Source organism: Hemibagrus wyckioides, linkage group LG02, assembly GCF_019097595.1.
Source record: "Hemibagrus wyckioides isolate EC202008001 linkage group LG02, SWU_Hwy_1.0, whole genome shotgun sequence".
NCBI classification, from domain to species: Eukaryota; Metazoa; Chordata; class Actinopteri; order Siluriformes; family Bagridae; genus Hemibagrus; species Hemibagrus wyckioides.
Window position 1 is genome coordinate 15,554,602 of NC_080711.1, and position 24,311 is coordinate 15,578,912.

Here is a 24,311-nt window from a genome sequence, read left to right on the forward strand (position 1 = left end):
ACAAAATATGGGTGATGGATAAAAATGGTTCATAATTTAATCATTTAAAGATGACATTAATTGTATGGGGCTCCAAAGTTCTGATAATGTAGATGAGTTCATTTTCCTTACATTTCCTTACTTCATTGCTTGCATAAAAAAGTGATGAAATTTTGACAGTGTTTAGGAGCTGTTGATCTATGTTGTGCAAGTTCTCGAAGGTGCAAGAGTGCTCAAAACTCAACAAGCATGTGTACTCTGAGTCTTCATTTCTGAGAGCTTTCTTCCAAAACTACATACAGGCACAATGTCAGGATTGTGTGATCTCCCTGAACAACTCACTGATCATTCACGGCACATGAAGCAACCGTGTCCTTTTCCTCTCACGTTGCTAATCTCACCCCGTAATGTCTCTTTCTCCTTTACAAATTTTTTATCCACCAAGGCCATTCTAGAATCTAGATCTAGAATCTAGCTTTATGACTTGTTTTCAACCTTCCCAAGTTCTTCCACACCACCACATGGCAACACTTCCTCTACTGGCTTCCTGTAGCTGCCTGCATTGGATTTTAAACACTGATGCTTGTCTACAAAGCCAAAAATGGCCCACTTACTGCAAAGCACTTGTCACACCCCACACTGTACCACACTAAACTACTCAACTGATCCCACCATCTCTCAGGGTACGAGGAAGACCTACTTCAAGACTCTTCCCTGTTCTGGCACCTTGGTGGTGAAATGAACTTCCCCTAAATGCCTGAAAGCTAAAGACAAACCTCTTCCTGAAATACATAAACAAATAAATTGTGTTGTTTTTGTGCTTTTTAATTAGAATTACTTCCCAATATAGTTTTTAGACTTATAGTATCCTTATCCTGAGGCCTCATAAACCAGTATCAAGATATATTTAGTGAGAGCGAGTGAGAGAAACACTGTAAGTTGCTCTGAATAAGGACGTCTGCCAAATGCCATGAATGTAAATGTAAATGTAAATTTAAGACATGGCCCTCTCTTAGACAGTGCATATATACACTGTGTTTGATGGGTGTGGCTTTGGAAGGAACACTAAAAGCTGTGTCCTCTTTTTTAGTACTGTACGTGGTTTTAATGCTTCTGCATTACTGTTCTATTCTATACTATTCGAAACTGTAACAGAAAGTGGCTATCAAGTTGTTAATTGGTTGATGTTATTTTGTTTGGTATGAATTTTTAATCACAGTATCTGAAATATTCTGTTACTGATTGATAACTGTGGCTGTTCTAATCTGAGAGATCTAAAGGTTTATGTAAGTGTGTATCCAGTATCTTCTTATATTACTCTGTAACTTGACTCTGTACAGTAGGCAGTTTCAGGACAGAATTGGGTACTAGTTTGTTCAGACTATCCATTAGGAAAATGTATGTAAGATAGAACGTGAAGTAGGAATTCATCCAGGTACATGCCTTTAAAAGTGTTAAAAGCACCAGCATGCTTTTTACAAACTTCCACTCCACTTCACGTCTACGTATACTGTACTGTAAAAACCAGTCACTAATCACGTCATCCCCATATGTTACACATTCTATTGCTGCTTTCACTATTCACCTAACTGTATAGTGTATTGTACAAACATTATTGTATTCTGATGTTGTTATTTAAACTACTTTGCACTCTTACAACATACTCTGTATAGTGTGCTCTTTATGTAATTCTTCTGTGTAGCATTGTCTGTACACTAAATGTACAGTGTCGTTATTTACTGTATGTCTGTGCTTCTGAGGGTCGCCAGCAGCCGGTAACAAATTTCTTGTGTGTGCAAAACATACTTTGCCAACAAACCTGATTCTGATTGTGATTAGAGGCCGGTCCATTATAAGGCACCATATGCACACATTCAATCACATCCTCCTGCCTACTGGAAAGCTCTTACACAAAGATAAATACATGAATAGTTCTCGATCTCAATGTTATGTTGAATGTTTTGTGTTTTTCTGTTGAATGCTTCTGTGTCTTAAAATCACGTAAATAAAAACAAAAACAAAAAAAAATTTATTCTGTTTACAGAGATTTGATTTCAAATGTTAACATTAAGAAAAGACCTTGATTTTTCCGTACTCCTGACAGCAGGGGGCACTGTAACTGCGCTTCATTCACCAAAATAAAACACACGCCCTGCGCACTTAATCGAGTGTCGAGCGTGTGAACACTGGTGCACTCGCATCCTCGAGCTCTGTTTCGATTAGCTTTGCCTTACAGGAACCAATCCGTTTATTCTGTCGGACTTTGCTTCCTCGAGCTGCTGTCATTTCGTTTCTGGACACAGAAATGTTTCGCCACGACGCGCGATTAATCACGGAAGAAGAATCGGATGTCACAGGAGTGAACGAGACGACATGACGAGTTTTTTATGAAACGCAAAAGACGAGATGAAGACATCGAATGGTGAGATCGCTCTCACGCCCAGTGGTCAGGCGCACATAGGAAATTCATCCATCCATCTATACATCCATCCATCCATCCATCTATCTCTCTATCCATCCATCCCTTCCTTTATCCATCGATCCTCTTCCAAGGTGGTCGTTACGAGTCTGATTAATCGGCTGAATCAGAAACGACGTGTTTGATTTCCAATATCGCCGCATGGTTTATCCGGGTAATTTATTATTCCTCTTTAAGGAAAAAAAAAAAAATACAATGCGGATCATGTCTCTGGTTGTTGAAATCAAAGCTCGAGCGCTACCTCCGACCTTTAAATAAATTATTTAACAAGAACACCAGTCTCCCATGCAAACACACATTAATACATGGTACGGATGTTGGTGTTATTGTTATTATGTCCTGCAGCGATGCATTGGGTATACATGATTACAATTAAACATTACTGGGATCCTTTTGGTCAAATAAACAGCAAGCTGATCTATTTCCTGTGATTAAATGTGAGTCTTCTGTAGGCCCTGATTTTTTTTTTTTTTCTGATTGTAATCCATGCCTCTTTTTTATTTATTTATTTATTTTTATTTATGCACAGACCCATTTAGACGTTCAGCTGCCCGTCCAGATAGAAATGATCATAAATATAACATTTGATTATTTACTTATTCATTTCAATGCAGTGATTTAAAGCAGTGGACTATGTGTGGTCCGTAAATTTTTAATCACTGTGATCGTCATTATCGAAGTTAGATTTGTTATTGAGTTATTAGCCTCTTTGACTGTTCGCTTTAATTGAATGGGTTTAATCCAGACCTCTAAAGTATCCTATAAATAATGTGAACTTGGGCTGAATTTGTGCTGCTGGATTGATGGGATATACACGGCGTCCCAAAAGTCTCCATACAAAGGGGAAATGATTAATTTTTTAGCAAAATGTAACTTTAATTACAAAAAATATCATCTAGACGATTGTCATTTCTTTGTAAACACACCTGTAGTTGTCTCTCCCAATTTCGGAAGCAGTGCTGTGTGTGATGCGCTTGCCCAGTTTCCTCGCAAAGTCCATCGCAACCTTGCGACACCTTTCTTTACCAGCCATAAGAATGATTTCAGTAAATTGTTTATTTGTCAAAAGCATACTTACAGTCTATGTGAGAAAATATATAATAATAGAAATTATGAATTTTGTAGAAGACATTTTGTCTTAATTTCGATATGTATGAAGATTTGTGGGTCTCTGGCTGCAAAAAGTTTGAGCCTCTGATTTAGAAGATCATATTCCGGTGCTAATTGCACACGTTAGGAAGTGTATTCATTATTCAAGGTTTCTAAAGCTGTTATTAATGCTGATGATACAACAACACTATGTTCATTATTCATAGCTCTAGCCAGACTGACGTGCTACTTCCTGAAGTTGCTTAAAGTGTTGTTTTCAGAGTGATTTCTCTGAGGATCATGTTGTAAAACATGGTGCTTCTATCCTAACGGTGCTGTTTATCCTAACAGTCCTATGAGACCTCAGAACAAGATCGTAGAAAATGTGGTCATTTTTTAGTTCCACGATGCCTCATTCAACTCATGCATGACTTAGTAATTAGCTGATTTGGAGAATGAAGAGTGTGATCAAGCAAATTACCAAGTGCAGTGGTTTTCTAAAGGTCTGAGAACCACCGATTTATCCAGTCTGTGAAGAGACCTAAATAAAGTTCTGCCTAAGGTGACATAAATAAATCCAGTGCAATGCTTCTACTTTTAGTAGAGCGTAGCTGTTTTTCTGCCATCATCACACACATGCACATTGCTAAATAAAAATGTATATCTGAATCATTCACTGAATCAGTTAAGCATTGGCATGATTCAATACACATATAAACTAGGAACACAAAACTAAATACTGAGCTAATTAATAGCTACTTATACTTACAAGCAGCCCCAGAACTTTGTAGTATGGCTTGTACTTGTTTATTTGATATTCTGGTCCATGTTGATGTGATTGCATCAGATAATTCCTGCAGATTTGCCAACTGCCCATTCATGTTGCAGATCACTTATTCTACCACATCCCAAAGGTACAATATTAGAATCAGATAGGGTGACTAGGGAAGGCTATTGAACTACGCTGTCATGTCACTGTCCTGTTCATGGAACCAGATAGAGATGACTTATGCTTATATCTATAACAGCCTCCTCTCCTATAGGAAGGTCTTTTACAAGATTGTGGAGTGTGTCTGTGGAAATCTGTGCCCACTCGGTCAGGAAAAAAAACCAGTTGTGAGGTAAGGCACTGAATGTAGGCCGGCCTTGCATCTGATGCTCCAGTTTGCCCCAAACATATTCAGTGAAGTTATTGTTTAGGCTCTGTGTAGGCCACAGATGTTCCACCACAACAAACTTGTCAAACCATGTCTTTATGTTCCTTGCTTTGTGCACAGGGACATTGTTATGCTGGAACAGAAAGTTCATTGAAACCAAGAAGCCTAGCCCAAACCCTGAAAAACAGACCATTATCCTTTCTCCACCAACCTTTAGTGTTGGAACTATGAAGTGAATTCCAGTAGGTAGTGTTTTCATGTTCTCATTTTATGCTGATGTTGCTTTCAGAGTCAGTTGGTACTCTGTAGTGAGGGATGCAACAGAGGATAGGTGATTCTATTATGTGCTTCAGCACTTGGTGTCTCTTGGTGGTTCTGAGTGTGTGGTCTACTGCTTCATGGCTGAGCTGGTGTTGCTGTTGGATGCTTCCATTTGCACAATAATGGCATTTCACAACATTTCTTGAACTGATTGTGGCAAATGTGGTGTCCTATGAGAGTGCCATGTTTAAATTCCCTAAGTTTTTTATTACGACCCATTCTGCTGCCACTGTTTACAGATGGAGGTTGTATGGCTATGTGCTTGATTTTATGCACCTGTTCGCAATGGGGGTGGGTGAAACTCGATAACTAGCAAGGGTGTCCGCATACTTTTCTCCATATAGTGTAGTTTTTGACATTGAAACGAAGCTCAGCTGGTATCGAGAGGCCCAACTTGTTGACATCAAATTCTGACCCTACAATCTGCATGTAGCAGCAGAAACTGAGTCAGTGCAGGCAACATTTTTTCATCCATCGCTGTCCAGCTGTCCAGTTTTGTTGAGCTTGTGCCCACTGCAGCCACAGATTCCTATTCTTGGCTGACAGGAGCCATCTCACATTGCTGTTAATGCTGGAATAGTGTTTCAGTAAGCTTTAAGAATTCTAGCTGTTTAAATTTGATTAAATACTTACTGTATATGAAACAATAAAGAAGTATGAAGAACTGTTATTTCGCAATTTGTAGTAATTGGCATTTATTTATAATCATTTTATTTTAATGTACTTTGAAACGTTGAAACAGTTGCATCCCCATAAGAATGTACCAAAAGCTGTATTTAATGTCTTGACATGTATATGTGCTTGCGTATGTAGGTTCAGTGTTTAAGTGTATTTGGTTGCAATCTTTACGTTATTGTATTTTGCTGCTTTACAGGTTGGTGGAAACCATGAGGGATGACACACTGTTGTGGCCCAATGCGGACACAGTTGCAGGGGCAGATTGAATGCTGCTGAAGTCTCAAGGTGAGTGTCCAAGGCAGCAATCTGAACTCTGTATTGATCTGGTGCCTGACTGACCACACATCGCCGGACTGATATGCTGAGGTTTGAGTGACTTCTGTTGCTGCGCTTCCTGCTGTTGTGCCATAAAGATATATTAGTGGTCTTGCAATTATACTGCATACCACACACACAAACACACACAAACATGCACAGTCTCTGAAGCACTTTGCTTGCACAGCTGATGAAGGGCTTTTGTCTGAAATGTGTCCTCAAAACCTTTTACTGCATCTGCTATTATTAGTGAGGTACCCTGCAGTTTGTTATATATATGTATGTGTGTGTGTGTGTGTGTGTGTGTGTGTGTGTGTGTGGTATGTATATATTTACAGGAAGAGTGAGAGAGGTTGTTGGGTTTCTAGATATTTGGACAGTGACATAATTTTCCTTCTTTACACAGTCACAATGGATTTAAAATAAAGCAATCATGATGTAAACTAGTCAGCTTTGATAATATTGCATTAATCATTCAGGAATTACAGACATGTTTTACATAATCCTCCATTTTCACAGGCTCAAAAGAAATTGAACAAACTGACTTAATTATAAAATAGGATGCAAATCCTTTATATGGGCAGTCAATGAAGTCTGGAACTAGTGGACATCAGAGAGGATTGAATTTCCTCCCCGACTTTTCAGTTGCTCATTGTTGGTCTTTCAGCCTCTAGTTTCTTCATTTCACCACAGTTGCACTGTGGCAAATTTACACAAATTGTGTCACTGTCCAAATATATTTTGAGTATGTCAGAGTTTCATTGTGTTGGCCTACTATGGTGATTTTCCAACAATTATTTTTCATTTATTAGAGAACGACGCCTCACACTTTTAACCATTTATAGTTAAATCCATGAAATTTTAGGACATTATTACTTTTAAGAAAATGTTTAGCACTTTGCATTTTTCATTTCCTCAGTAACCTGACAAGCAGTCAGAGAGATAGAATAGTTATAATTATATGTAATCAATCTCTGGTTATCTCTGGTGATATGCAACATCCCCCATGTAAAACACCTCCCAGCTTCCCTTTATCACAACAATAGAATTCTGTATTTGTGCATCGGGATTTGAACAAATAAAGTTGCAGCACATTAAAAATGGAAGCATTGTTTACTGCGAATATTAATAATATATGAAATTATTTATTGAACTCTTTCATCAAATGGCCTTCATTTTATAAATAAACAGTAATCTTAATCATTAAGCTATTGTTCTATTGTTTAGTAATCCTAATCATTAAACTAACAGCCAGATCATCACCTATTATGCAGCTTAGCAGAGATGTACTTCTAATGGACTAGGCCCACGTTTTGTGGTGGAAGAATTGTTTATTACAAATATTATTAATAATAAATGTAATTATTTATTCCATACTATTCCATTCATTACGTACATAGTAGCAAAAGGCACTCGAGGACATGCTTTACAGGGCTTTATAACAGCTAAGGGGTATTCAGGCACTTTGCTTTGCCTTGTTTGTAAGAATTTTTTAAATGTCTGCCTGATCTTTTCATCTGCCTGATCTATTCATATGCCACTATTCTGCATTTACTGACAGGTGATGGTTTTGTTGGATTTAGTGACAGTACTGTGATTTAGTCAGTGCATTGTCTTTGTCTTCCATTTGAGCACTCAGATCGTTTCTCATTTGCTATAGGAAACCCTAGCCGGTTTATTACTAGTAATTAGCCGAGATGTCGGGACCATGGAGCTGGAAATTCACCTTGGAGAGTGGATTAACCTTGTGTCCTTAGCCTTTTTTAGTTGCCTGCTCAGAAGCAGTAGTACATTGGCCTTACTAGTTAAATTACATTTTCGAGTCTTTTATAGGGATGCCTGTGGGGTTCTAGTGGAGTTTTCTCATTTATAATATGTCACAGAGTGAGAAGGGTTATTTCATTGATTTAATAAGGACAGTGAAGGACTTAGTGTCCTTTCAGGAGATGAAAATGACGCACTGGATTGATCTAGCTTGCTATTCTTGTTTTGTTTTTTTGTTTTTTAAACTGTTGGCCTATACAAGTTCCAGTAGTATACCACAAAAGATGTGATCTAAGGTTTTTCATATGGAATTCTCTCTTTTGCCGAATAGACAAACAAAACAAAAGCTGAATGAAAATCTTGGCTGTTCAGATGTTTGCTAGATCTGCATCACAAAAGTGCCTGAATGAAAGCAGTTGTTTCCATAGTTTCTTCACCAGGGTCATAAAATGGTCAAAAAAGAAATATCGATGAGAATGAAAAACATACTGGCTTAAAGGTAGTCCACAGTTGCAGTAACCTGGCAACCCTGTGATATTATTATTATTATTATTATTATTATTATTATTATTATTATTATTGAGAATAGCCTTCTGTTTAGATATATGATGTTTTAAATATGTAATTTGAAAGTATAGAAAAAGACTTCTAGTGTTTGCAAACCAAATAGATGATTAAGTTTCCATGCATTTGGGGGTTAGTAATTTGCATTTTGGTTTGCCTGTATGGCCATAAATCTCAGCACACTAGGTGTACCGATATCCTTCATGGAACGAGGCTATAAATAAACCATACTGCTTTTTATTTCTTCTATGTGGAGTGTGCTACTAATATATGTGCTTACAATTTCAATGAGAATTTCCTAGAATAGTTCAAAGCTTCCTGGTTAAGGGCATTACACTATTGAACCATACCTGAGCACAGCTCCCCAGGCAGCTATTAAAGAGCTCTCACAGCTATGATGAATGCTTAACTATCAACATCCGCCTCCTATACTGATTGCTAAATATGCCTTTTTCATTGTACCCATGTATAATAGGCCTACTAATGGATGATGATCTGCAGGGAGTTAAATATGCTCTCATGGCACAGTTATGACTAGAAACTGAGTTGAATTGCATTAGTGAACTGCATAGTTTGAGATGATTTGCCAGATCATGCTCAGGTTGGCGAGTATTGTTCTTTCATGCCTCCATCTTTGCATAGAAGAAGCGTAGATACTGCATTGGGCTTAAATTAGTGTCAGCCATGGTGCTTAATGGTGTGGAGGCCACTTTCCAAATTGTTCCCATTAAGGTGAGCAGCCACAGAGATTTTTGCAAAAAAAAAAGCAGATACACCGTAGTCTTGATGTTAGAATATTTGAAGAAATTTCATGGCTCATGGAAATTTATGCTAGAGTTAGGGGGAATTGTTTACAAGAACATTCACAGTGCATACAAGGCTGTAGGCTGCCCCCACCTTGGCTGCTCGGACCTTGTGTCTGTCATGCTAATCCCAGCCTATAGACCACCTCTGAAACGTGCCAGATTGCTTTAGAAACAGGTGAGAACCTGGTTGGAGGGAGCCAGCTAAGCACTTCAGGACTGCTTTGAACACACAGAATGCCATATGTTCAGAGAGGCTTCTATATACCACCACAGATTTGGAGGATTACACAGTATCAGTGACTGGCTCCCTCAGCAAGAACATAGATGATGTGACTTCCTTCAAGACCATCACCACATGTGAAAGCCAGAAACTGTGGATGACTATTGAAATGTGCTTGCTGAAACCCAAGACACTGACTACATGTCTTATGACAAGACAGTCCTCTGCACAACAAGAGCCAATCGCTGTAGCATAACTATGAAGGAAGAAATTCAATGGTCACTTTCTAAATACCCAGAACACAAAACACATGTGGGAAGGCAGTAAGGACCTCACAGACTCCTAGATGCACTGAACAATTTCTACTCACAGTTCAAAACGCAGAAAAACAATGTGAGTAGGGGCAACCACTGCAGCTTGCAGATGTCCACAAACATCTTCCCTTTGAGAGCTCTTTGAGTTAAGCAGTTGTGTGCTTTAAGATGACTAGCATCACCCCTGAGCTGAAGAAATCAGCTGTGTCTTGCCTGCATATCTACTGGCCAGTTGCACTCCACATCTTTTATTATTATATGTTTTAAGCAGCTAGTCATGAAACAGATAAAGAGCAGTCCTCCCACTACACTAGATCCATTTCAGTACGCCTACCACCTCAACCTCTCAACAGAAGACACCATATTTGTTACCATACACCCTTCTCTGAACAATTTAAACAAAAAGGACAAAACATACTGTACATAGACATCAGTGTAGCATACAAGCAATCATTCCTAAGAAAATGGTCACAAAGCTGAGCCTGCTGAGTCTGAACACCTCCCTTTGCTACTGGCTGGGAAACCCCAGTCTGTCAGGATCAGCAACTCTACCTCCAGCACCACCATACTGAACATTGGTGCTCCTCAGGGCGGTGTGCTCAGTCCACTGCTGTTTACAGTGCTGACTCATGATGGTGCTTCAAAATCCAGTCCAGATCACATTATCAAGTTTGCTGATGACACTACAATTGTGGGCAACAATGATTCATCAGACAGAGAGGAGATGAACCAAACCAGCTTTTAGAATTGTGTCGAGACAATAATCACTTAATGCCGGTAAGAGTAAAGAGGTGATTGTTGACTTCAGAAGGACCCGTTTAGACCACTCTGCACTGAACATCAGTGGAACACATGTGAAGAGAGTCAAAAGTTTCTTGGTGTGCACATGACAGAGGACCCCTCCTGGACTCTCAACATTCCCTGCCTAGCCAAGAAGACCCATCAGCACCTCCATTTCCTAGCTAGGCTAAAAAGAGCCAACATCCACTGCCCATCCTTACCACCTTCTACAGAGGGACAGTAGAGAGCTTCCTGACCTGCTGTCATAACATGTGGTAACTGGAACTGCACCACTGAATCTGACCACAAGACCCTACAGCAGATTGTAAGAACAGCTGAAAAGATCATTGGGGTCTCTCTACTACAAACAATTCACACCTCTCCACTATAACATTGTTACAGAGATAAAAGAGATAGCACAATTAAAACTTTTGTGATAGCAAAACACCACATACAATTACTACAATATAATTATCTGCAAATTCTTAAAGCCCAAAGTGTCTATTTTCATATGAGCTATTAACCTCTACTGTGGACAGTTACATCTAAAGCAAATTCAGTGGCAGACCATATCTTTTTGTTATCTAAAATCATGACCAGGTCTTTCACATGTGGATGCACATGTACTATGTGTAAAATATTGAAGCTTTGTGTGAGGGTGGTTGATGTTTCAACACTAATCCTGAGCAGTTCATATCAAAATGTTGGAAATATTATGAATGCATAATTTAGTAATAATTTGATGTAGGTCAGGCTCTGTTGTCTGTTTATCAGGCTTTGCATGAATTGTCTTTTAAATTGATATTTCATAGAAAAGGAGACAGAGGGAGAAGGCTAGTGCCTGTGGTTTGTTTATCCTGCTCCTCTGATTATCTGCGTCATCATTCTGTTGATCTTTTTCATGCTGATTTATTCTTTCCAATTTTTTTTAACTCGCCCACGTTTTCTGATTAAGGTGCTAGCCTCTCTGCATGGCCACTTTATCTTCTTTCTATAGCCCAATTCTATTCTTAGCATATGCTGAATCACAGGTATCAGTATCTATTTACTGCATCTCACTCCACAGAAATGGAGACTTCCTATGCAGATTTTGTTTTTGTGGTGTATTTCTCCTATAGAACTCCATCTGCTTACATGTAGAACAACTCACTCATACTCCTGTGGGTGTGTATGTGGGTGTTATTGTGCTGCTTTAGTGCCTGTAGTAACTGCTCCTGTGGACAGTCTATCTGCCCAACTGTGTCTACCTCCCACACACACACACACACACCGTGGATTCTGTGGGCCAGTGGCCTAGGTACTCTATACCTCTATGTAGATCTATTTCTCCTACAGCTTTTGTCATTTCGAATGTGAAATGCACCCTTGTTATTTCTACAGACATCACTGAACAATTTTTGAATTGATTTCTAGGCCCATGTGACAATTTCTTCTTGATAAATCACATTGGTGATCTTTGAATTGCTGTAAAATGGCTTTACAGCAGTTTACCTGCTCCTAAAGGAATTCTGATCAACCCCAGCACTGACATACAGAAAACAGGGCCAATTCTGCATGGATATTAGATATTATTTTCCAACAAAATGTAAAAAGAAAGAAAGGATCTGTTCATGATCTAAAACATTGAGCTCATCGCTCAAGCACTGTAGATGGTAGTGTCATGGCTTGGGCTTGCATGACTGCTTCTGGAAAAGGCACGCTAATCTTTATTGATGATGTAATTCATGATGATAGCCGTAGAATGAATCCAGAATCCAGAACATTCTGTCTGCTAATTTACAGAGGAAGAAGCAACTTCTTTGTGTAGTAAGACTGACCTAAATCACGTTCCCTGTTGCCTTAACCCCTAATCATAAGCAGGTAATGGCAATGAGACTACCAGCAGCTTTATGTTTCTTCTTGTAAATTTCACTGAGGACTTTATATGGACTGTGCACCCTGAATATGTAATGAAGATGTAGCCTTGCATCTTCATATTCTGCATTCAACAACCTTTGCCATCAAACAAGCCTTGACTGGGTGGATATGGTCCTGGTATGGGAACCTCAGCACTTTCAAGCAAAAAAAGTTGTGCTGATGCTGGTATGAACAGTTCAGTATATAACTGAAGTTGGCTTCCAACCTTCCAATCTTACTTTCTTAAGGAAACCCAAACCATGGTTCTCACTGCTGCCATCTGGCAGACAATACCAGTGCATCAGGTCCAGGTTCAGTGCATAAGAATGTGCTTGCATGTATTCCTAGAAACTTTATAAACAGTCCCACTCACGCCTTCACCATCCCACTCAGTTCTCACTCCACACATTGACCAGACATTTTTTCTGCACCTTATTGGCAATGCCATCACACTATTCACTGGATGCTACCACCTGACATCTTTTGTATTACACAGGGTTATATGGTTATTTTGTTTGAATTATGTATAGTGTGCAGTGTGCAACACATGGTATATAAATGTATAAATGTTCACTTTATTAGGAGCACCTGTAAACCTGAACATTTATGTGGTTACACAACCTGCCAATCATGTGGCAGCATTAAAAATACATAAAACCATGCAGATTCAGGATAAGAGGCTTCAGTTCATGTCAACACCAGAATGGGAAAAAGTTTTTGAGCCAGATGGGCTGGTTTGAGTATTTCAAAAACTGAAGATCGCCTGGGATTTTCTCTAGGGTTTACACAGAAACATACCATACTTTTTTATTTTTTCTGTCTCATGTTCGATGTGAACATTTAACTGAAGCTTTTGCCCTGTATCTTTATGATGATCACATGAATGGCTGATTAGATAACTGCATAAATATAATATTCTAATAAAGTGCATAGCCAGTCTGTGTATATATGTATGTATGTATGTATGTATGTATGTGTGCATAATACATCTCAGCACTTATACAATTCAATCCATCTTTAATTAAACTGAATGGTGGTGGTGTTCTTTTGGCTGCTCCCTGTTCGGGGTCGCCACAGCAGATCATTTGGTCTGCATGTTTCAGTTTGAAACAGGTTTTACTCCGGATGTCCTTCCTGATGCAACCTTCCCATTTAATCTGGGCTTGGGACCGACACTGAGAGTTATCTCTTCAGTGGCTGGGTTAGCGCCCTGCCCGGAAATCGAACCTGTGCCTCGAACCTGTGGCCTGTGGACCACCAGGAGCACTTTTAATTTAAACTGAATGACGATTAAATATTGAATTTAATGAGATTTCCACTTTAGGAGAAACTTTACCGGTTTCTTTGTAACACAACAAGTTGCATTTTTTTGTTTTATTTTAAAAGAGAGAAAAATGAGGTGAATGACTATGGCCAATCTTCCAGATCAGTTTTCCATTTTGAACCATTTCTTTTCCTTTTTTCCTCTTTTCCAATTTTCTATCATTTGATAGTATCTCTTTCACACATTGACAACAAAATAGCTCCTGTTTCATTTAATCTTATCTTATCTTAGATATCCAAGAAAACCCTATTGAATTTAATGAAAAAAATCTCAGAAATATTATCATAAACTGTATTTGCTTTTTTTGTCTAATGTCCATTTCAACAAAATAAGGTTTCATTAATGCTGTAGATTTGGGTTAGTCAAAAATGTGAGTTCAGGACTAGATTACAGAATAGGCTACAACTATAACTAGACTACGACTAACTTGTGGCACTTTAATACTATTACATGATTGTTGTGTGTAACTAGGCCTTCTTGGGTTCCCTTTATTCAGTTTTTCAGGCATACTGTGTCTAGTGTTGAGAACAGTAGATCACACAGCCATCTATTCTGATTAACTGTGATGGATGAGAGGCTCAGGGTTCACCATTTGGAGTCTTGGCCTCAGTGCCTCTTCCAGCTTTTTGTTCATTAGGTTGGCGAAAATGTTTTCTTGTCATTTTCAGTGTTGTAGTTTTGGGCTTTGTCTATTATGGGGTCTGTTAATTAAGAAAATTGGCTTGCTGTTTTGAGCTCCGTATAAATCACTGTGTAAGATTGTAAGATTGTTAGCTTGCTACAGCTGGTGGTATTTGTGATACCTGCCAGGACTTTAAATTTGTTTTCAAATGGCTATTTTTCTTTTGTCCACAGGCTCTGAGCCTTCTGGAGTGCTGCCATGACCAGTCAGGGAGGCAGCAATGTGGACACACCCAGCCACCTGCCTTCCTCGCCATCCTCATTCCTCCGGTCGTCCTCAGGTCCAAAACTACATGTGCAGCGCTCACTCTCCCGTGACACAATCACCATCCATTTCTCAACCCAGGGCAAGGAGGAGGAAGAAGAGGATGAAGAGCTCTACAAATTGGCCATGTCCACATCTGCTGTGGATGTTGATGATCAGGGCATAGTCACAGCTTTGGAGGCCAGCGAGGAGTTGCTGTTCGAAGGAACAGGTACGGGTTCAAGGGTGCCCTCTGCGTCTTCTACTATAACATCATCTTCTGCAGTCACCCATACGCAAAGCTCAGCTTTAGCCATCCAACCAACATTCACCAGCCTTGGCTCCTCCTCCGTTTATAGCCCTGCTAGCTCCTCCTGGCCCTCAGAGCACTGGTCCCAACTCCCACCACCTGCCACTTATTCTGCCTCTTCCACTTCATCACCAGTCAAGTCCACAGCTGTGCACTCAAAGCCATTCCTCAGCCTTGTGAGGTCTCTCTCCACTGAAGTGGAGCCTCGTGAAGGCATCCCTTCAGCCACTGCCCCACAGACTATGCGACACCGACATCTGATGAAGACTCTAGTCAAGTCTTTGTCCACTGACACGGCCCGTCCTGAACAGGAAGCCCCATCACACCGGCCTCTTGATTCCCGTCGCAACCTGCACCTTTTCAAACCTTTTACCCAACCTCGTGTCCCAACCAATGCCAGTGGTGACTCCAAAACAGCGCCATCTTCTCCCATTGCTTCACCCGATGGGCGTTCATTCTTCAAGGTACAGGAAGTTGAAGCACGTATTGAAGATACCAAGCGGCGCCTCTCCGAGGTAATGTGTGAACCCCTACAGCTGCTTAGCAAGATTATTGGTGAAGAAGGAGGAAGTACTGCTAGTGGAGGTTCAGTGACTGGAACATCATGGGGGCCCCAACATCCCAAAAGTCTCTCATCTAGCGCCTCAGAGCTCTGTAGTCTTACAGCCCTCAATGGCCACTTGGAAAGCAAAACTGACTATTGCATCAAAGAGGAAGATGACTTGGAGGGAGAAAGTCCACCAGGGATAGCCACCAATGTTCCGGTTATACCCAAGTCACCTTCACTAGGCCTTGACAGGTGCTTTATGTCAGTCCTGGCCAGGCAGGAAGATGAAGAGTTCTGTGAGCTTTACAGTGAAGATTTCGAGCTCTGCACAGACACGGAAGCAGATGGTGACTTTGGCACCTCCACCCAACTCCAACGGGGTAGCACAGCATGCAGTGAAGAACCAACTGAGGGGGGTGAGGAGGAAGAAGATGAGGACGAGGAAGAGGTCCCTCCGACCATACCACATAATGGACTTCTCCTGCTCATTTCTGTTGTGTATGGCTACTTTGTTTTGCCGTTGCCCACGTACATAGGTGGTGTTTTGCTTGGAGTAGCTGCAGGCTTCATGCTAGCAATACTGGTGGTGTGGTTGTCAGCTCCTCGTGGTTCTTCTTGGGGTCCTCACTTCAGACGATGTAAGAGAGAACGCTGGAATGGGGTTCCACTAGACATCAAAGAGCCAATCATCTATAAGGTAGGTCCTGGTACTATATTGTGTCTGATTTTACCTTCAGGATGTTAACAGCACAATGAATAAAGGCTAAATTTTGCCTGCCCAAAAGAAGTGTGACTGTCAACTGTGGCAGATTCCAAGACACTCCAAAAAACTGTACCAGCTAATTTTCTTATAAAACTGCAAATTTTACCAGAGACAACTAAATTGAAAAAAATAATAATAATGTTGCCACAACAAATACTGAATGTCTTTAGTTTAATACTTTTTACTTTGTTTAAGCACAGAAATGTTTAATTTCCTTAATTTTGAAGGTGTCTGTGCTTTGAATCATTTGTTTGCATTTGTCTAGTTGTGTTTATTATGTGAAAGTAAAATGGAAATAAAAATATTCTTAGTTGATAATTTGTAAATTATACTCTTACTGAGAAAAGGGGAAGAGTTGTACAGTCTGATTTACCAGTGGGAGAAAAGGTCTCCTGTGGTGTATGGTGTTTGAGGACTGTTTCCATGATGCTGAGGAGTTTCTGCACCATCCTCCTCTCACTCTCAGTTGCTCTGGCAAATCCAGGATGTGGTTTTGGGTGTTTGCCATTTGAAGCCCTGTTCATGACGGTTGTATGGCAGTTGTACTGGTTGTAGTGTATGCAGTAGTATTCTTGATGCTTTCTACCACTGGGAAAAGGTAGCAAGCAGACAACAATGTCTCTGTCAGTGCTATTACCTTTTTTTTCAACCTTGCATTTATCTTCATATGTAATACTTCCCTTTCTTTTTGTTCATTGCTCCTCCAGAGCCTAATGACCATTTCTACAGAAATGATGCAATGCTGATAATGTACATTATTCAGCACTGGTGTCATGTCATGTGTCTCTCCTAATGGCTTTCTTTTCAAGTTTGTGAGCTGTTTTGTTTGGGAAGTGACTCAAAAATACTACTCTCTTATTGTGTTTATACTGATATAATAATCCTAACAATTAGTATCCTTACCATTGATCTTCATTATTATCAGATTTGTTTTGTAATTCAATTCTGAATCGACTTTTAAACATCTGGTCTATTTTCACTTCCATTTCCACACTTCCCTGCTTCCAACTGCTGCCAGTGGAAATTAGCTCTAGCTTCATCTCTGCATTTAAAGAGTGATGCTGCAGTACTTTAATACTTTAGTATTTCCAGCTTTCTCACCTCCTCATCTGTATACTCTGCTCAAACAGATTAGGGTCCAAAACTGTCAGCCTTAATGCTAATACCACCATCAACACCACCATGCTATTCATATATTCAATTATTATATTTTTAATTTTATATTTCTATATCTTGATCTTTTTCTTTAGCTGCATTTACTGTGCTTGGTCACAATGCAAATTTTCCCATTGTGTGACGAATAAAGTATCTTATCTTATCTTATCTTATCTTATCTTATCTTATCTTATCTTATCTTATCTTATCTTATCTTATCTTATCTTATCTTATCTCATCTTATCTCATCTTATCTCATCTTATCTCTCATGATGTTGCATATCTCTTCTCTTTTGTTTTGTGTACGTTTTACATGATTTACATGTTTTTTCCCCCTTTTATTGCCACTCGAACTGTTCTACTTTCACTTCAACAGTTGACTGTAAATTGACTAAAAAGGTTCATCCATTAAACAGTCATTAAGATCAGTAAAGGTGCAATATGTTAGTTTGACGTTAACTCTAGAATAGTGTAGTAATGTCAGTACAATGTTTCAGCACTGAAGTGGTATCTAACACAACAGCAATTCAAGTAAATGAAGGCTTAAAAAGGGAAAAGGCATATGCCTGAAAATCAGAACTACCTTTTTAACATATTAGTGTCTAATCTGATTTCCGAAAAGAAATGAGGAAATAGAGATTTATGCACTATTTTCTATTAACAGCCTCATCTAAATGCACAAATCTGATCTCATTTCAACAGTCTAAACATAAACAAAGTCAATTCCTAGATGTTGACTAAACTCCATTTTTTTGTGATCTTTGCTACGTCAAGGGTTGGATGAACGAGATTTACAGCTACGACCCAGAGACGTACCACGCGACCCTAACCCATTCAGTATATGTGCGTCTTGAAGGCTCTGTGCTGCGTCTGTCCAAACCCAACCGCAATATTCCCCGCCGTGCCACCTTCAGTGAACCCAAACCTGACATCACGTACATCAGCCAGAAGATCTACGACCTGACCAACAGCAAGGTGGGACACCAGTGTCACATTCTGTGCAGCTAATGGCCCTGGTCCTTCCTTTTAAAAGAAACCATATTAAGAACTTTCATTTGTTATTCAGATGAAGCAAATAATATAACATTAGCACCATATATTATCCCAGCTGCTTGTTCTTCACATACAAACACACTACTGATATGATGGTAAGAAAAACTAATTGCACTTGTTCCCACAGATCTACCTGGTGCCCCACAGCCTGGCCAGAAAACGTGTGTGGAACAAAAAGTATCCCATTTGCATTGAGCTGGCCAAACAGGATGACTTCATGTCGAAGAGAGACCAAACTGAAGCGGAGGAAGAGAAAATCCTGGCTTCAGGTGAAAGGACTGAGGGGGTAGGGGGTAGCGAGGAAACAAAGCGCTCCACAGAGCCTGTCCTGTACCTGTTCGGGAGGACAGGAAGAGAGAAAGAAGAATGGTTCAGGAGAATGCTGCTAGCCTCCAGGCTCAAAGCTGAGATCAAGAAACCCACTGACCTGCTTGCATGTAAGACTGGAGCTTGAGTGAATGTTCACAATCATGCTTAGGGCCGATTTTAAAAATTTGGGGCAACAACTTCATCTAAAAACAATTAAACAAGATACTGCATACTCTTTAACTATTGTTACTTGCTAGTTAGAAGGAAGAAATCAAGTAAATCAAATGTATTAACATTTACAAATGCACCTTTATATTTTAGGTTTAATTTTTGGCTGATCGCCACATCTTGAAAATTAGCCGTGTAAAATGCAGTTTCTGTTATTTTTCACACCACAAGGACCTTGGAGTCTTCTCTGTAAACAAATTGCAAATTACAGTAAAATATGTTTTTTCAGTTTCTGTTTTAATAATCCTAAGCAACTGCTTATACCACTTATAGAAAGAAACGGCCCTGATAATGCTGAAGTAATATATCAAGCTACAATATTGTTGATTAATTCTATAGACGTAATGGAGTATTCTCTGTTCTTTTCCATTATGCTTGTCTGGATTATATACATAAGTTTTGATGTTCTCTTCATCCACAGCTTGCCTCCCTTCCTACAGCAGTGGGAGCAGCCAAGCAGGCGCTTTGTCTCACAGCTGCAGCAGTAGTCAGGGCAGTCTAGATGACGTGCTACAGTCTAAACCACGGCAGAAAGATGTCAAACAAAAAGTACTGGACTACAACGTCTACATGGCTAAATATATCAGCCACTCTTCAGGGAGTCCAAATCCCAGCCCTCTTCACAGTACTGACAGCAGTCCGAGGAACGTAACGAAGGTACTGATTACCTCGTACTACAATTTCATTTCAGTGTTCAATTAATCCAAATGATTGCATTTTTTTTTTTTTTTTTTTTTTAGCATTTATGGGTTCTGTCTTGTTCACAAACGCAATCCAAGCTTGCAAGCCAGTCATACAACTGCAGAAATATATTCTTTCTAACATGAAGTCTAGACGTTTTCTATTCCTGTTTTGAATTTTATTTGGTTCCTGTAGCGTTTTCATTGGGTTTAGGAAAGAGGAAACTGGAGGCTGGTTTGGGAAACTCAAAATGCGCTTTACTTTTTACTTCACTTTTCAGTGTGTGCTTGCTCACTCGCGCTGCTTTCTCTCTCTTTCTCTTTCTCTCTCTCTCTCTCTCCCTCTCTCTCTCTCTGTCTCGCTCTCTCTCTTTTCCCCTCTCCCTGGCTCTCATCTCTCCCTCTTTTATCCGTCCTCAGCTCACTACAACAGAGAGCAGTCACTAAAATAATTTTGGGTTAACCTTACCACTCACTTCTCTAGGCTCCGCCCTCTGTTGACAAACTGGCGCTCGACCACACCCCCGTTTGCACAGTTGCTACATACTATTAAAGATGGAAATAAATCTGACATGCTTTATCTTTGTCACAAAAACCTGCGTTTTTAACAGGGGTGTGTATGCATTTTATATTGACTGTATGTACATATCTTTTCTTGGTAGTTATCAAACAAACATTAACTAAAGCCTGGATCTGGTGCTCCTTAGTTCTCTGTTAAAGACCTTGGCCCAAACCAGCTCATTCGAATATATATAATTTACACAATCCTGAACATTCTTTACAGACAGTCCCTCCAGCATGTCTAAATTCTGTGATCGCAAAAGTGAACACAAATTCAAGCAAACTCTCTGATATCCAGAGGAGCTTGCAATATTTCAAAATTCATATCACAACACACATTCAGCCAATCTTCGATCCACATGTGTGAAACATGAGTACAGGCATCATAGAAAGCAATTACATGCGTCTTCACTAGTAAAAGTTTTAAAGAAGTATCCTGTGCTTGCAATGTTGCCAATTCAAGTCGTTTTCACAAAAAAGCACAAACTAAAACAAGTTGTAAGCTGCATCACACTTTTTTGGCTGCATTTTTAGCTGCAACAATCAACAGAATACTCTGCAAACTCCTGAAGGGACTGTACAGTGACACCATTGTAGTAGAGATGACTCACTGCCCAAAGCTTTCAGTATTATTTATTCAGTTCGTGATGTGATATTTTAATGTGTCAACTAATCTAGTTTGTTCTGCAAGCACTGTTCAGGATCTCTGTCTGGGCTTGTTTCCAGTTCCCAGCAGTTCCAGGCACAGAGGCTGAGTCTGAGGCCTGGGTCAACGCCCTACTGGGCCGCATCTTCTGGGACTTCCTCAGGGAGAAGTACTGGGCTGATATGGTCTCCAAAAAGATCCAAATGAAGCTGAGTAAGATCCGGGTATGTTTTTCAAAAGTTATTCCTGATTTTCTTTAGCCATTTAAATGATTTGATGGTATTTTAAAACTGGTATTTTAACATTAAAGCTGCCATACTTTATGAATGAGCTGACACTGACTGAACTGGACATGGGTATGGCCATTCCCAAGATTCTTAAGGCCTCCAAACCATCAGTGGACCATCAAGGTAAGCTTTTCATTTGAGCTTGATTCCACTCTAGATAAATTTGTATGGATTGTACGGTTTGTACGGTTCATATTAATGCAGCTTTTCATGTTCCTGACCAACTGCAATGTGCAAAGATCATACTAATCTATCATGTACAGGTATTTGGTACATGAGAATCAATAGGTTTATTTCCCTAGTGCCAGAACAATTAATTAATGCTGATATCAAGAAGGTTAAACTAATGTATATGAGCAATCTAGTTTTTTTGGTAGTTTTAACTAAGGAAGAGAGCATATTTAAAGACATAACTGCTAACTGCAATTTAGGGGGCCAAGCACTTTCTGTCCCCACTCATTAGCGATGGAAAAAGACCACTGGGACCAGCAGTGTTGGCTCTAACATTTAAAGGGATATTTATAGGGATATAAGGATATTTAAAGGGAAAAAACATCAAGCAGAAGCTGAGACATCTCACCTTAAGGTTACATCCTTTCATTATCTACAAATTTGGTTAGAATGCATCACAATGTTTACCAGGGATCCACAAAGATTGGTTGAAATATGTCATAAGTTTGCAGAGATATTCCCCTAACTTCCTATTTGGCAGCTTCATAGTCACATTTATTTGTGTTTTATGGACAAACCATTCATTATATCAAAAATCTGAGTAACACATTTTGTTCAGGTCTGTCTCAAATCGCAAATCTGTTGGAATCTTTAAGAGAATTAATTACAAACAAGATTTTGTATTTGATATTTGAGACATATTTATGAATTACAGCATCACCTAGAGGTGACATTAGAAAAGGTTTTTGAAATTGCTTTGATGAGGTCCTTCATGGATTCACCAAATCTTGTCTAGATAAAGCATAGGTTTGCTGAGATATGCACTCATGCCTCACTTCCTGTTTGGCAGCTTTGCCATTAAGTTTTTAATGGGCAGACCATACCGTATATTAAAAATCAACAGCATTGCTTGATATTTACATTTGTCCAACTTTGTTTGAAGGTAGCTGAGACTGTCCTCTGTGGCAATCATTTCATAAAGTACAAAGCATACTATGCGCAGTCATACGCTACCAGAAGAAGAAAAAGAAAAACATACAATCAGTATAGGGTGCCTATACTCACCTTTGGTCCTCGGCCCTCTAATAAGCTGATGGTGGCATTTCAGCTGTTCATGCAGGGTTGTTCTTCATCTGCATTTTGCATCTGCTTTGCCAGCAACTCCCTTTAAATCAGTTGTCACTATTAAAACAATATATTTGAACAGTGCATTAATGTCTGCCTTTCAGATTCATGCTGTTGAACAAGTACTTATTGGCTATTTAGTTACTTGGGATTAGATTATTTTAGTATATGTGGAATTATTTCTATTTTAACTTTAAAACCAGATAAAATAGAGAATCTGAGGATGACAGTAAATAAGAACATTTTGTATTGCAGTCTAAATCTATACTGCTGTATGACTCATACAACCTTGGTTAAATGAAATCATTCTGAAAAGTAGCCCTTAACAGTGTCCTTTATGGCTGGATTAGACTGTGACCGTGTCCTGCAGTGGGCACTTCCCACCTATACAGAGAATGTGAGAGGCTGTAGCTATGCTCCTGCTGGGCTGGTGAATTTATCTCTCGCTGTCCATGAAACAGCCCACAGAGATCAAAGAATCCATTCTGACTGGCTCAGAGCTGACATTTTACAGGCTCAGGGGGGTGAAGCATTGCCACAGTTAGAACAGACCCAGGGGAGCACCAGTGTGATGTCTCAATAGCATAGCCTCTACTTGTAGCTGCAAGAATAAATGTAGTAGAGTAGCAGGCCGAGCTTGTATCTTCAATAGCTTTATCAATCAATATGCATCGACTGTAGTCTTCTTATTTACATTTATAGCATTTGGCAGACGTCCTTATACAGAGCAAGTTTCAGAAATAGAGAAGTATTTCTATACATCCTGTTTCACTATGTCACAGACTAAGTATACCTAAGCACACAGACAACACTTTTTTTTTTTTTTCAAATTAAAGTTATAGTTTCAGGACATACATCAGGAAGAGGTAGGTCTTTAGATGTTGTTTGAAGACCCAGTGACTCAGCTCACCACTTACCTGAAAAGAGAAGAGTCGTGATGCATGCCTTTCTTTGTACCATTGCTGCACTGCTGATACTTGTGATGATACAGTCACATGGCAAAAATGTTTTAAGTGGCACAAGAGAAGATAATAGCGTTTGCCCTATAAGCAGGAGCTCATGATCATCATTGATAATCTCTCTGACATTACTCTCTCCTTTGACAATCACTGTGACAGTGATTGTCACAGATGATCACAGATGCAACAGAGCCGGTGGGATGGAAATTACAAAAGAAATTGCAGCATGGGTGCACTTGGTGATTATTTGTCATTCCCCTGTAGGTCTATGGTTTGACTTGGAGATCTCTTACACTGGATCTTTCCTGATGACTCTGGAGACGAAGATGAATCTGGCCAGGCTTGGGAAGGAGGGAGAGAGCATTGGAGAACAAGGAAAAGAGGGGTAAGGAACATGGAAAGGCATGTAAAAAAAATCACATATATTGTAGATGTTATGTGACTATACAGTTAGCACTGAATATGTGGGGAAAATAAACAAAAAGTACTCATATGTTTAAAAGGGTCAATACTATGAAATTATTATTAATTATTTTTATTTTAGACAATATTATGAAAATCTGCTTTTCATATCTTAGCTTTTGATATTGTGTGTGTGTGTGTGTTTCCTTCTCCCTAGTTTTACACACCCTTCAAAATAGACAAGGCCTTAATAAATCATACCATAAATCATACAAATCTACCGCATTAGTCTGCCTTAATCTAAATGTTTTGCATTTACCTAATGTTTTTGTTCATGTATCTTTATTGCCTTTCTCTCTCCTTTTTCTTTCCTGCCCCGTATGGACATGATGGATCTGTTCCTCTGATGGTGAGTCAAGCCTGGGCTCTGCCCCTCTCCTGATATCTCAGTTTTCAAAATGATTCAGCAACAATTAATAATATAAGCTATAACCATGACAAAGA

At 39.4% G+C, this 24,311-nt stretch overlaps 1 protein-coding gene and 1 long non-coding RNA gene across 3 annotated transcripts in view; one reads left to right on the forward strand and one right to left on the reverse strand.

The window, feature by feature from the left end:
- Positions 1-2,183: 2,183 nt before the first annotated feature.
- The window catches only part of tex2 (testis expressed 2), a 30,122-nt gene continuing 7,994 nt past the window's right edge, over positions 2,184-24,311 (forward strand). The window contains exons 1-9 of one of the 2 annotated variants that reach the window (XM_058375922.1): positions 2,184-2,401; positions 5,900-5,988; positions 14,542-16,165; positions 18,161-18,361; positions 18,567-18,876; positions 19,398-19,633; positions 20,944-21,087; positions 21,174-21,273; positions 23,670-23,790. In XM_058375922.1, coding sequence (XP_058231905.1) covers positions 14,567-16,165; positions 18,161-18,361; positions 18,567-18,876; positions 19,398-19,633; positions 20,944-21,087; positions 21,174-21,273; positions 23,670-23,790 — 2,711 coding nt within the window. In that variant the 5' untranslated portion in view covers positions 2,184-2,401; positions 5,900-5,988; positions 14,542-14,566. Of the gene's footprint in view, positions 2,402-2,422; positions 2,613-5,899; positions 5,989-14,541; positions 16,166-18,160; positions 18,362-18,566; positions 18,877-19,397; positions 19,634-20,943; positions 21,088-21,173; positions 21,274-23,669; positions 23,791-24,311 lie in introns of those variants that run through there. The other variant, XM_058375930.1, reaches the window with a different exon arrangement.
- LOC131344035 (uncharacterized) lies at positions 5,836-23,674 on the reverse strand. The gene is made up of 3 exons (XR_009203275.1): positions 23,364-23,674; positions 22,387-22,503; positions 5,836-6,100 (listed from the first exon to the last, which is right to left on the reverse strand). It is a non-coding gene; the product is annotated as an uncharacterized LOC131344035 (long non-coding RNA).